Source organism: Somniosus microcephalus, unplaced genomic scaffold (assembly GCF_052327205.1).
Source record: "Somniosus microcephalus isolate GS21.2 unplaced genomic scaffold, FLI_Smic_1.0 scaffold973, whole genome shotgun sequence".
NCBI lineage: Eukaryota > Metazoa > Chordata > Chondrichthyes > Squaliformes > Somniosidae > Somniosus > Somniosus microcephalus.
Genome location: NW_028226160.1, coordinates 54,836 through 68,481, shown reverse-complemented (window position 1 = coordinate 68,481; position 13,646 = coordinate 54,836). Strand labels below are relative to the sequence as shown.

Below are 13,646 nucleotides of genomic sequence, written 5' to 3'. Positions count from 1 at the left end.
CCAGAACGCACCCTCCAGACACTTGCCTTGTGTTTGACGGGTAATATCTACAATAGGACATTTAGCACTAATGAATGGGACCCTTGCCCCCGCCCACCTATTAGGTTTTACTGAAATCCTAGTGACAATACAGTTACCCTGACAAGCAGCCCGCTTGATGGGCACCCCATCTACCACCTGAAACATTCACTCCCTCCACCACCGGCGCACCGTGGCTGCAGCGTGTACCATCTACAAGATGCACTGCAGCAACTCGCCAAGGCTTCTTCAGCAGCACCTCCCAAACCCACGACCTCTTCCACCTAGAAGTTTCCCACCAAGTCATACACCACTTGGAAATATATCGCCGATCCTTCATCGTCGCTGGATCAAAATCCTGGAACTCCCTCCCTAACAGCACTGTGGGAGTACCTTCACCACACGGACTGCGGCGGTTCAAGAAGGCGGCTCACCGCCACCTTCTCGAGGGCAATTTTTTTTTAATGGGATGTGGGCGTCGTTGGCAAGGCCAGCATTTATTGCCCATCCCTAATTGCCCTTGAGTGGCTTGCTAAGCCATTTCAGAGGGCAATTAAGAGTAAACCACATTGCTGTGGGTCTGGGGTCACATATAGACCGGGTAAAGACGGCAGATTTTCTTCCCTAAAGGACATTAGTGAACCAGATGGGTTTATACGACAATCCGATAGTTTCATGGTCACCATTACTGATACTAGTAATTATTCCAGATTTATTTAATTAACTGAATTTAAATTCCCCAGCTGCCATAGTGGGATTTGAACCCACGTCGCTGGGTCATTAGCAGCCCAGTGACATTACCACTACGCTACTGTTCCCGTTGTGGAAATGTGAATAAAATGGATGATGAATTGGCTTACAAAAATGGCTTCGCACAAGGAAAGTCTAGATTAGATTAAAGAGCAGCCCCGGCTTTGCAAAGTGCAAAGCTAGCAGAAAAGAGAGACACCTGCCCCAGCCTGCGGCCAAGTGTTAACGAGCAATAAAGGTCACTGAAAGGGCTTAACTGCGAGCTAGAAGATGATTGACTAGCTATTGTGCGGTGCCCAATCACGACCCGGTACTTCAGGAAGGCATATACAGCAGTGAGACAAGTCAGGACTTGCCCGCCAGACTGAAGACCAGATCATGGCCAAACTGAAAGGGCTTAAGTGATCCCCACTGGAGAACGCTTGTTGCCAGGGAAGTGATGTAATGACCCTTGTCCCACTGTATAAAAGGGGCTTCCCTACCGGTATTCGCCCCTTAGCCAGAAGACGTGTCAGACACCTCCCGGGGACGAAAATGCTGGCAACACGTGCCTAACCCGGTGTGACTCTCGGGACACGAATGTACTGTAAAAGACCTCAATATACTGTGTGACCACTGCGAACAGTTGGAAGTAATAAAATGTTGTTTTAACTCTCCGAACCCTCGAGCCTGAAATCATTCTTCGTACTACGGAACTCAAGACGAGGACCAGGAAAACCCGGTTCTAACAACTTGTAGGAATTAGGGATGGGCAATAAATGCTGGCCTTGCTGGCGATGCCCACATCCCATAAAAACGAATAAAAAAAACCAAAAAACACCCTAATAGATCTGCTGTCCATCCAACGGCCTAGCAAAAAATTGGTTAACAAATTAGACGGGAGGTTGTGGGAACTTGGAACATGGGGTTCACAGCACAGACCGGATGGGCCAAATGGCCTCCTCCTGAGCTGTATCATTCCAAGATTCTGAGGCTCTTGGGGAATCAAGCTCCCAACTGGACCAACCCCCTTGATCCTACTTTGTAAGATCTGAACGCGACAAACCAAACGAGTCCGGCGAGTGGTTTTGGAAACACCTCCTTCCCCACCGTCCCGCCGGCCGGCGGACAGTCACCTTGTGGAAGACACAGGCGCCGTGCTTGGCCAGCAACTTTACCACGTCGTAATGGCTGTTCATGATGGCTTCCATCAGCGGAGTCCTCTGGAGCTTGTCGCACACGTCGACGGTCGCACCGGCCTGAGAGGAAGGAGAGAAAGAGGACAACGTTAAAGCTCCTGGCCGTAAAAATATCTCTTGCAATTCGGATTATTAGGATCCTTATCTGAGGAAGGATGTTCTTGCCATGGAGGGAGTGCAGCGAAGATTCACCAGGCTGATACCTGGGATGGCAGGAATGACGTATGAGGAGAGATTGGGTCGATTGGGCTTGTACTCGCTGGAGTTTAGAAGAATGAGAGGGGATCGCATTGAAACTTATAAAATTCTAACAGGACTAGACAAACTAGATGCAGGAAGGATGTTCCCGATGGTCGGGGAGTCCAGAACCAGGGGTCACAGTCTAAGGATAAGGGGTAAGCCATTTAGGACAGAAATGAGGAGGAATTTCTTCACCCAGAGAGTGGTGAACCTGTGGAATTCTCTACCACAGAAGGCAGTAGAGGCCAATTCATTAAATATATTCAAGGAGTTGGATATATTTCTTGAGGCTAAAGAGGATCAAGGGGTATGGGGAGAAAGCAGGGACAGGGTACTGAATTTGGATGATCAGCCATGATCTCATTAAATGGCGGAGCAGGCTCGAGGGGCCGAATGGCCTACTCCTGCTCCTATCTTCTATGTTTCTATGAAACACTAACTCAGCGAGCTGGGAGGCACTTGAGGTCCACTGTAGTACGTCATAAGTAAGGATGAGGCAACGCAACCCCGATTTCCCTTCCCTCCACCGTGGGCGGCCGTGCCTTCAGCTGCCTGGGCCCTAAGCTCTGGAATTCCCTCCCTAAATCTCTCCGCCCCCTCATCGGATATCCACACCTGGGTGCGTACTTCCATGGACAGCGACTAGAACTGGGAAACACCTGCTCCCACCTCCCCATAAACCCAGGAGCAATGAGGCAAGCACTGCCACCGCCCAGACCTGGTAACTCGGCACAGACCGGGAATCGAATCAGAGGCTTCCCCTGGTCGGAATGACCCAACTACTGACTGAGCCATCAGACAAACCCCGCTGGCCTACTTCTACTCTTTCATAAGATCATAAGAAGTAGGAGCAGCAGTAGGCCATACGGCCCCTCGGGCCTGCTCCGCCATTCAATAGGATCATGGCTGATCCGAATCTAGACTCACGTCCACTTCCCTGCCCTCTCCCCGTAACCCCTAATTCCCTTATCTGCTCAGAAACTGTCTCTCCGTTTTAAATTTATTTAATGTCGCAGCTTCCACAGCTCTCTGGGGTAGCAAATTCCATAGATTTACTACCCTCTGAGTGAAGAAGTTTCTCCTCATCTCAGTTTTGAAAGGGCAGCCCCTTATTCTAAGATTATGCCCCCTAGTTCTAGTCTCACCCATCAGTGGAAACATCCTCACCGTATCCACCCGATCAAGCCTGTAGTGTATGTGCTTTAAGTCAGAACTACTTTTTACAGCTCCTGTATACTGTATGTAGTACCGGCAGTAACCACACCGGTATATAAGCTGTGCGCATGCCTCTGTACCCCAGTCTAGAGATGACCCTCCTCCAGTAAAGACCTGTTGTTTGTTTATGTACAGCATCCGTGTAATTATTTATCCACTGAACCACGGATCTAACAGTGGCGACGAGTGTTGATGCGAATCTACCTGCAACAGTAAACAAAACAAAAAAAAAGTCGAGTCCAGGAACACGGGCGTCGATCGCGAGCAACCGCCCAGCAGTCAGGCAGAGATCCAACTTCACTGGGGAGGCTGTGGAGAGCCGGGCTTGGTTCCCCAGCCACAACGAGCAGTAAGAGACCGACGACAGGTCCACAGCAGACCCTTCCCGAGCAGCGGCGGCTGGAGCCAACCGACGGCAGAGAGAGAGGGCTGGGCAGCGTCGACGGGGTAAGAAAAAGGGTGAAGAGAGCAGGGCGCAGCCGGGGGTTGATCACCGAGTGGCGTCGAGGAAAAATACTGCAAAACCGGAGAGAGAGAGGGTAAGAAACAGCCGGGTTCTAGACTGAGCGGCGTCAACAAATATCAAGAGAAGAACGTGCAGAGCACAGCCACGGATCACGGGCTGATCAGGGTCCGCGGGGCGAAGCAAGGGGAGACGCCATTGAGCCGCGGAGAAGCAGGGAGAGCGCGGGAGACGCCATTGAGCCGCGCAGGGAGAGCGCGGGAGGCGCCATTGAGCCGCGGAGAAGGAAGAGCGCGGGAGACGCCATTTTGCGAAGCCGCAGCGGAGAAGACGGGCGAGCGCGGGAAGGAAGGAAAGCGCGGGAGACGCCATTTTGTGCCAGCGGAGAAGAAGGGGACGCGTGGGAGGCGCCATTTTTGACAGTTAACTCACACCCAAGGATGCCGAAGAGTGGCAGTATCTCTACGTTCGACAATGAAGTCGAAGATTGGGCGACATGTGGAACGTATTGAGGTGTACTGCAGGGCGAATGAAGTGCCAGATGCTAATAAAGCACTGGTTCTGTTAAATTCCATGGGTGCAAAAACTTATGGGTTACTGCGAAATCTAATAACCCCAGAGAAGCCGGTAAACAAGAATTTTGAAAGCATAGTAGAAATCCTACAGGACCACTTAAACCCCACACCGCTGCTGATAGCAGAACGATTTAAGTTCCATAAAAGGAACCAACACAAAGACGAAAGCAATGCTGAGTACCTAACGGAACTGCGCAAGCTATCGAAATACTGCCAGTTTGGAGCGGGACTAACAGACACGTTAAGGGACAAGTTTGTGTGTGGGCTACAAAGTGAAGGAACCCAGAAACGGCTTCTATCAGAAAAGGACCTTACGCTGGACAAAGCTTTCAGTATGGCAGTATCACACGAAGCAGCCGCAAGGGGCGCTGCAGAGATACAACGGAGACCGCAAGAATATGGCACCAACGAAATAACCTATGGAACAGGGAAGTGCTATCGCTGCGGCAGAACAACACATGACCAGAAAGATTGTTGGTTCAAGGACCAAGTGTGCAGACAGTGTGGGAAAGCAGGACACATAGCAAGAGTCTGCAGGTCTGGGAAGAAAACCAACAGTAAGAAATCTCCACAGGAGAAGTACAAAAAGGTACACCAGGTGATGGACAGTGGTTCAGACGAACAGAAAAGTGACACAGACTCCGGAAGCAAGGAGCTGGGTTGTCTGAAACTACATAATGTAACCGAAATGGAGGATCACCAGACTATCTGGGTTACACTCAAGATAGACGGAGTCCAAGTGGAAATGGAATTGGACACAGGGTCAGCTCTAACAGTCATAAATCAAAGAGACTACAAGCGGCTATTTTCACACATACCCTTGAAAGCTACAGAGATTGTCTTGAAGATGTATACGGGGCAAAAAGTCTACCCCAAAAGAAAAATAAGGGTGAAAGTGACATATAAAGGTCAGGAAATACCTAAAATGGATATATATGTATTGCCAAATGGAGGACCACCACTGCTAAGACGTGAATGGATCCGGAAGATACATTTAGATTGGCATTCCATACAGGCACTGAAGGTGGAGGCCAAAAAGGATGACGACGTCACACCTGGACGACTGTCAAAAATGCTAACTGACGCAAAAGAAGTGTTCCAGGAGGGACTAGGAACACTAAAAGGAATAACAGCAACAATTAAAATAGAGGATAATGCAAGCCCAAAGTTTCTGAAGGCCAGACCAGTGCCTTATGCGATCAGACCAGCGGTTGAAGCAAAGCTAGAAGGGTTGGAACGTTCAGGAGTACTGTCCAAAGTGGACTGGAGCGAGTGGGCTACATCCATCGTTCCTGTAATGAAGAGGTCGTTGAGTAATACGCCTGGGGAACCAAAGAAGGTCCGCATCTGTGGGGATTTTAAGGTGACAGTGAACCCAGTCCTTCACACGGTGCAATATCCGCTTCCACGAATTGAGGATATTTTCGCCTCGCTATCTGGTGGTAAACGCTTCACAAAAATTGATCTAGCCCAGGCGTACTTGCAAATGGAGGTAGAAGAAGCTTCGAAACATTACCTTACGATCAACACCCATAAAGGTCTCTATCAATACAACCGGCTGGTGTTTGGAGTAGCCTCGGCTCCGGCTATCTGGCAAAGGGCGATGGATCAGGTCCTGCAAGGGATTCCAGGGACCCAGTGTTATTTGGACGACATCTTGGTCACGGGCGAAAATGACGGTGATCACCTCGCTAACTTAGAGAAGGTGCTCGCCAGATTAAAGGAATATGGGCTACGAGCTAATCGCCACAAGTGCGAGTTTTTCCAGAAACAGATCTCGTATTGCGGCCACGTCATCGATGAAGAGGGGTTACATAAGTCCCCTGACAAGATAGAGGCAGTAGTCAAGGCTCCAGCACCGGAAAATGTGTCACAACTGAGGTCGTTCCTCGGGCTGGTAAACTATTACCACAAGTTCTTACCAAATTTGTCTACGGTATTACACCCGCTGAACACCCTACTGCAAACAGGGGTACCATGGAAGTGGGATGACGAACGTAGACGAGCTTTCCAGAAGTGTAAAGAATTGATCACATCAAAAGAGGTGTTGGCCCATTTCAACCCAGCACTACCAATTCGTTTGGCATGTGATGCATCACCCTACGGCATTGGAGCGGTGCTGTCGCACAAATTCCCGGACGGTTTGGAGAGGCCAGTAGCCTTTGTGTCTCGGTCACTAACCTCAGCCGAGCGCAACTACGCCCAGATTGACAGGGAGGCCCTCAGCCTAGTATGGGGAGTAAAAAAATTCAACCACTATCTGCATGGACAGAAGTTCACCTTGCTGACTGACCACCAACCACTTGTCTCCATCTTTAATCCTAAGAAGGGCGTGCCAGTAATGACTGCACAGCGGTTACAAAGATGGTCCCTGTTTCTAGGGGCGAATCAATATGAAATAGAATATAAAGGCACGAGACAGCATGGGAACGCTGATGGGCTATCGCGCCTGCCACTGCCTACTGTGGAGGAAGCACCAGCAGTGGACCCTATCAAGATATTTTATTCGTCGATAATTGAACGATTGCCAGTAACAAACGCGGATATAGAGAAGGAGACCCGCAATGATCCGACGCTGTCACGGGTATATGAATTGACGGTGAGGGGATGGCTAACACATGGCGGCTCACTGTTGCCAGCATTCTCATCCAGAAGAGAACAGCTGTCAGTATGCCAGGGGACAGTGATGTGTGGATCCAGAGTGGTGATTCCACCCAAGTTAAGGGAGAGAGTGCTAAATGAGCTACATGAAGGTCATCTGGGGGGAGTGAAAATGAAAAGCCTAGCTAGGGCTTATGTGTGGTGGCCGGGAATCGATCAACAAATCGAAGACCTAACTAAGAGCTGCTTAGGATGCCAGAAGGTCCAAAATGCACCACCACATGCCCCTCTACACCCATGGGAGTGGCCCTCCTCTCCATGGCAACGGGTGCACATTGATTTCATTGGTCCATTCATGGACTCAATGTTCTTAATAGCAGTGGATGCTCATTCAAAGTGGCCTGAGGTGATAAAGATGTCTTCAACCACTACAGAGAAAACAATTGCAGTCCTACGGACCATATTTGCCAGAAACGGGTTGCCAGAGTAGATCTGCTCTGATAATGGACCACAGTTTGTGTCCGATGAGTTCCAAAAATTCATGAAAAGGAATGGGGTAAGGCATTACACATCCGCCCCGTATCATCCAGCCACCAATGGATTGGCTGAGAGTTTCGTACAAACCTTTAAGAAGGCGATAAAGGCCATGTGCGACGAGGAAATTCCACTACAGCATAAGATGGACAATTTCTTATTAGCCTACCGAAACGCGACACATGCAGTTACCAACCAGACCCCGGCCATGATGTTCTTTAACCGAAGGTTGAGATCTCGTCTGGACTTGCTCAGACCAAATGTGCGAAGAAATGTTGAGGACAAACAATTCCAGCACATCAACGAGAAGCCGACAAGGAGCTTCAATGTAGGGCAACCAGTCTTGGCCCGGGACTATCGAACAGAGAAGTGGCAACCCGGAACAATATGTACAAGGCAGGGGCCCTTAATGTACACAGTGGATGTCGGGGAGAACATTGTGAGACGCCACGTCGATCAGATCTTAGCATCACAGGAATGCGTCAACCCCAGTAGCAGTGGAACCCGATGAACTACCCGATGAAAGGGGGTCAGAATCGCCTCTGCACCAAGAACAAGAACCTCCGGAAAGGCGCTATCCCGAAAGGGTCAGGAAGCCGCCCCAAAGACTGAATCTATAAATGGACTTTTGTTATTGAATGTACATGTAAAAATGTAATTGTTATTTGAATATTAAGGGGGTATTATTAATCTAAAAAGGGAGGAATTGTAGTGTATGTGCTTTAAGTCAGAGCTACTTTTTACAGCTCCTGTATACTGTAGTACTGGCAGTAACCACACCGGTATATAAGCTGTGCGCATGCCTCTGTACTCCAGTCTAGAGATTGCCCTCCTCCAGTAAAGATCTGTTATTTGTTTATGTACAGCATCCGTGTAATTATTTATCCACTGAACCACTGATCTAACAAAGCCCCCTCACAATCTTATATGTTTCGATAAGATCGCCTCTCATTCTTCTGAACTCCAATGAGTAGAGGCCCAACCTACTCAACCTTTCCTCATAAGTCAACCCCCTCATCTCCGGAATCAACCGAGTGAACCTTCTCTGAACTGCCTCGAGAGCAAGTATATCTTTTCTTAAATATGGAAACCAAAACTGTACGCTCAAAAAACACGCCGAAAATCTATAAAAGAAAACCAGCTAAGCCCCGTGCACCACAGGAATTAGCAGTCAGCCCTTTGAGAGCAAAGAGGGTGGAGCGTTTCATCTGACCCAGCCCAGGTGATACTTGAACCCGAGGGCCTGGGGTTGAAAGAACAACACCCCAAAGCCCAGGTCCATCAGAGCTCTCTTCCTCTCGCCCTCACCTCTAACACGCAACCCATTTTTTTTTAGTTAATTCCTGGGAGGTGGACGTCGCCAGCAAGACCAGCATTTATTGCCCATCCCGAGTTGCCCTCGAGAAGGTGGTGGTGAGCTGCCTTCTTGAACCGCTGCAGTCCGTGTGGTGAAGGTGCTCCCACAGTGCTGTTAGGGAGGGAGTTCATAGAATCATAGAAATTTATGGCACAGCAGGAAGCCCATTCGGCCCATCGTGTCTGTGCCGGCCCAAAGAGCTCTCCACCCTAATCCCACTTTCCAGCTCTTGGTCCGTAGCCCTGTAGGTTACGGCACTTCAAGGACATATCCAAGCACTTTTTAAATGTGATGAGGGTTTCTGCCTCTCCCACCCTTTCAGCAGTGAGCTCCAGACCCCCACCACCCTCTGGGTGAAAAAAGTTCTCCTCAACTCCCCTCCAATCCTCCGACCAATTACTTTAAATCTATGCCCCTGGTCATTGACCTCTCTGCTAAGGGAAATAGGTCCTTCCCATCCACTTTATCTAGGCCCCTCATAATTTTATACACCTCAATTAAATCTCCCCTCAGCCTCCTCTGTTCCAAAGAAAACAACCCCAGCCTATCCAACCGTTCTTCATAGCTAAAATTCCCCAGCCCAGGCAACATCCTCGTAAAAAGATTATTTGAATGGCAATAGATTGGGAGAAGGGGAAGTGCAAAGAGACCTGGGTGTTCTTGTGCACCAGTCGCCGAAGGTAAGCATGCAGGTGCAGCAGGCGGTTAAGAAGGCAAATGGTATGTTGGCCTTCGTAGCAAGAGGGTTTGAGTACAGGAACAAGGATGTCTTGCTGCAGTTGTACAGGGCCTTGGTGAGACCGCACCTTGAGTATTGTGTGCAGTTTTGGTCGCCTTATCTGAGGAAGGACGTTCTTGCCATGGAGGGAGCGCAGCGAAGATTCACCAGGCTGATACCTGGGATGGCAGGAATGACGTATGAGGAGAGATTGTGTCAATTGGGCTTATACTCACTGGAGTTTAGAAGAATGAGAGGGGATCTCATTGAAACTTATAAAATTCTGTCAGGCCTGGACAGTCTAGATGCAGGAAGGATGTTTCCGATGGCCGGGGAGTCCAGAACCAGGGGTCACAGTCTAAGGATAATGGGTAAGCCATTTAGGACTGAGATGAGGAGGAATTTCTTCACCCAGAGAGTGGTGAACCTGTGGAATTCTCTGCCACAGAAGGCAGTGGAGGCCAATTCATTAATATAATCAAGAAGGAGTTAGATATATTTCTTAAGGCTAAAGGGATCAAGGGATATGGGGAGAAGGCAGGGACAGGGTACTGAATTTGGATGATCAGCCATGATCTCATTGAATGGCGGAGCAGGCTCGAGGGGCCGAATGGCCTATCCTGCTCCTATCTTCTATGTTTCTATCTCCTCTGCACCCTCTCTACTGCAATCACATCCTTCCTGTAATGTGGTGACCAGAACTGTACGTAGTACTCTAGCTGTGACCTAACTAGTGTTTTATACAGTTCAAGCTCTTATGTTCCAGAATTTTGACCCAGCGACGACGAAGGAACGGCGATATATTTCCAAGTCAGGATGATGTGTGACTTGGAGGGGAACTTGCAGGTGATGGTGTTCCCATGCAGCTACTGCCCATGTCCTTCGACAACAACATCAAATATAGCGCCTTTAACATGGTAAAACGTGCCAAGGCGCTGCACAGGAGTATTGGAAGACAAAAAAAATTGACACCGAGCCACAAGAATAAATTAGGGCAGGTGACCAAAAGCTTGGTCAAAGAGGTAGGTTTTAAGGAGCGTCTTAAAGGAGGAAAGAGAGTGTGATGAAATGTGTTTGGCTTGCCTGTATCCGTTTTGCACTCATGTATATTACCCTCCCCCACACGGTGTATCGTTTCACTTCCTCTTTCCTGACTAACCTGGAATGTTCCAGGTCTTGGCTCTTGGCTCCGCCCCTGACTTCTCTTACATAAAGATCCCAGGATCTATATGACTCATTCCTGCGAGCCAGTCAGTGTGTTGAGATGTTAGCTCTAATCTGAGTGATTAAAAGCCAAGTTGTTAAGGTCTATAACTTCTAGTTTTGTGGTTATTGAAGGCACATCAGAGAGGTAGAGAGGCAGAGAGATTTAAGCAGGGAATTCCAGAGCTTAGGGCCCAGGCAACAGGAGGCACGGCCACTGATGATTGAGCGATTAGAATCAGGGATGCTCAAGAGGGCAGAATTAGAGGGGCGCAGATATCTCGGGGGGTTGTGGGGCTGAAGGAGGTTTACAGAGACAGGGAGGGGTGAGGAGGCCATGGAGGGATTTGAAAACAAGGATGAGAAGTTTGAAATCGAGGTGCTGCTTAAGCGGGAGCCAGTGTGGGTCAGCGGGCACAGGGGAGATGGGCGACCGGCGCGGTAGCGGTGGATGGTGTGGGCGGCGCTGGCTCTTACCTGCAGCAGGATGTGGCAGATCTCCAGGTAGCCTTTCTGGGACGCGGCGTGGAGAGGCATGCGCCGGCTCTGCTGGTCACTCTGGTAGTTTGGATCGTGGTCATCGACTGGGAAGGGAAGGGAGGGAGGGAAGAACGGGCAAAGGATTAGCTCGCCAGACGCAGCGACAAACCTGCAGCTGGCCACCAGGCCACGAGGTGAAGTTTTAACCCGCTTCTGGCTGCCCAGCCGGTCCGCGGGGAACAAAACACCGGCGTGGGTTCTGGCGGTGCTTTAGCTGGCACAGTCCACCACCACTTACACCGCCCACCCCACCCGCTAATCCCGACCTATGGAACTTGGAAAGTTAATCGGTGATTTGATTGAAGTTTTCAAGATATTAAGGGAAACTGATAGGGTAGATAGAGAAACTATTTCTGCTGGTTGGGGAGTCTAGGACTAGGGGGCAGAGTCTAAAAATTGCCAGGCCTTTCAGGAGTGAAATTAGGAAACACTTCTACACACAAAGGGTGGTAGAAGTTTGGAACTCTCTTCCCCAAACAGTAATTGATGCTAGGTCAATTTTGTAAAAATCCGTTCATGGGATGTGGGCGTCGCTGGCAAGGCCGGCATTTGTTGTCCATCCCTAATTGCCCTCGAGAAGATGGTGGTGAGCCGCCTTCTTGAACCGCAGAGGGCAATTAAGAGTCAACCACATTGCTGTGGGTCTGGAGTCACATATAGGCCAGACCGGGTAAGAACGGCAGATTTCCTTCCCTAAAGGACATTAGTGAACCAGATGGGAATTTAATGACGATCAGGTAGTTTCATGGTCTTCTTAGGCTGTCGCTGTTGGGGTTGTCCATGAGGGTCCTGACGTCCCAGGTCCCGAACTTCATTTTCAAGGGGTGGAAGATGCCTGTGTGTGAATTCTTTTAACGGGGGGTGGCCGTTGCACACCAGCTACCACACGGGCTTGACAGAGCAAGGTCTTGGTCCAGTGGCAAGGGGATCCAAGATGATTGGAGACCAGGCTCTGCTACAACGGCCTAGCACACACACACACACACATACTGCTACTGCTGGTCTATCCGGAAGTTTTGAGGCAAAGTTTCCTGTATTGAGGGATGTGGGCCAAAGGCGGGTGGATGGAGCTCGGTCGCAGATCAGCCATGATCTCATTGAATGGAGGAACAGGCTCGAGGGGCTGAATGGCCACCTCCCATTCCTATATCAGGCAAATGGCACTGATCGCCCACCATCACCACCGGCCTCAATTCCACAGGCTGAGCCCCGTGCAGCACAGAAATACCTTGGAGGGTTCAGACCGTGGAGCGTTTCAGCCGATCAGCCCAGGATACATAGCATATACAGCACAGAAACAGGCCATTCGGCCCAACCAGTCCCTGCTCCACTCGAGCCTCCTCCCCCATCCTTCCTCATCCAACTCTACCAGCTTAACCCTCTGTTCCCTTCTCCCTCATATGCCTCTACTTGAACCTAGGGCTCGGGGTTGAAAGGACAACTGAAAGGGGGAAAGTTTATTAAACCGTGTTCAGCGGGCCAGATATTTCGGGCTGTTAGAGCAGCTGTTCACACCTCAGCGAGTCCCTAACCCCCAGCCCCTCCCACTACCGTGGCCTCTTGAACTCATAGAATGGTTACAGCACAGAAGGAGGCCATTCGGCCCATCGAGCCCGTGCCGGCTCTCTGCGAGACCACTTCAGTCAGTCCCACTCCTCCGCCCGTTCTCCGTAGCCCTGCACATTTTTTTCCTTCAGGTACTTATCCAATTCCCTTTTGAAAGCCGTGATTGAGTCTGCTTCCACCACCCTCTCAGGCAGTGAATTCCAGATCCTAAACACTCACTGCATAAAAAAGGTTTTTCCTCGTGTCTCCTTTGGATCTTCTGCCAGTCACCTTAAATCTGTGTCCTCTGGTTCTCCACCCTTCCGCCAATGGGAACAGTTTCTCTCTATCTACTCTGTCTGGACCCCTCATGATTTTGAACACCTCTATCAAATCTCCTCTCAACCTTCTCTGCTCTAAGGAGAACAACCCCAACTTCTCCAGTCTATCCACGTAACTGAAGTCCCTCATCCCTGGAATCATTCTCATAAATCTTTTCTGCACCCTCTCGAAGGCCTTCACATCCTTCCTAAAGAGCGGTGCCCAGAATTGGGCACAATACTCCAGTTGAGGCCGAATCAGTGTTTTATACAGGTTCACCATAATTTCAACGCTTTTGTGCTCTATGCAGCCCAGGATCCCGTATGCTTTCTTAACCGCTTTCTCAACCTGCCCTGCCACCTTCAACGATTTGTGCACACATACCCCC

The 13,646-nt window shown here is 49.8% G+C and overlaps 1 protein-coding gene across 1 annotated transcript in view; it reads right to left on the bottom strand.

Moving 5' to 3' along the window:
* Positions 1-1,769: 1,769 nt before the first annotated feature.
* Positions 1,770-13,646, bottom strand: part of LOC147080927 (histone-lysine N-methyltransferase EHMT2-like) — a 63,388-nt gene continuing 51,511 nt past the window's right edge. Inside the window, exons 6-7 of the mRNA XM_085981021.1 lie at positions 11,330-11,436; positions 1,770-2,006 (exon numbers count right to left, since the gene is read on the bottom strand). Coding sequence (XP_085837147.1) covers positions 1,785-2,006; positions 11,330-11,436 — 329 coding nt within the window. The 3' untranslated portion in view covers positions 1,770-1,784. The remainder of the gene's footprint in view (positions 2,007-11,329; positions 11,437-13,646) is intronic.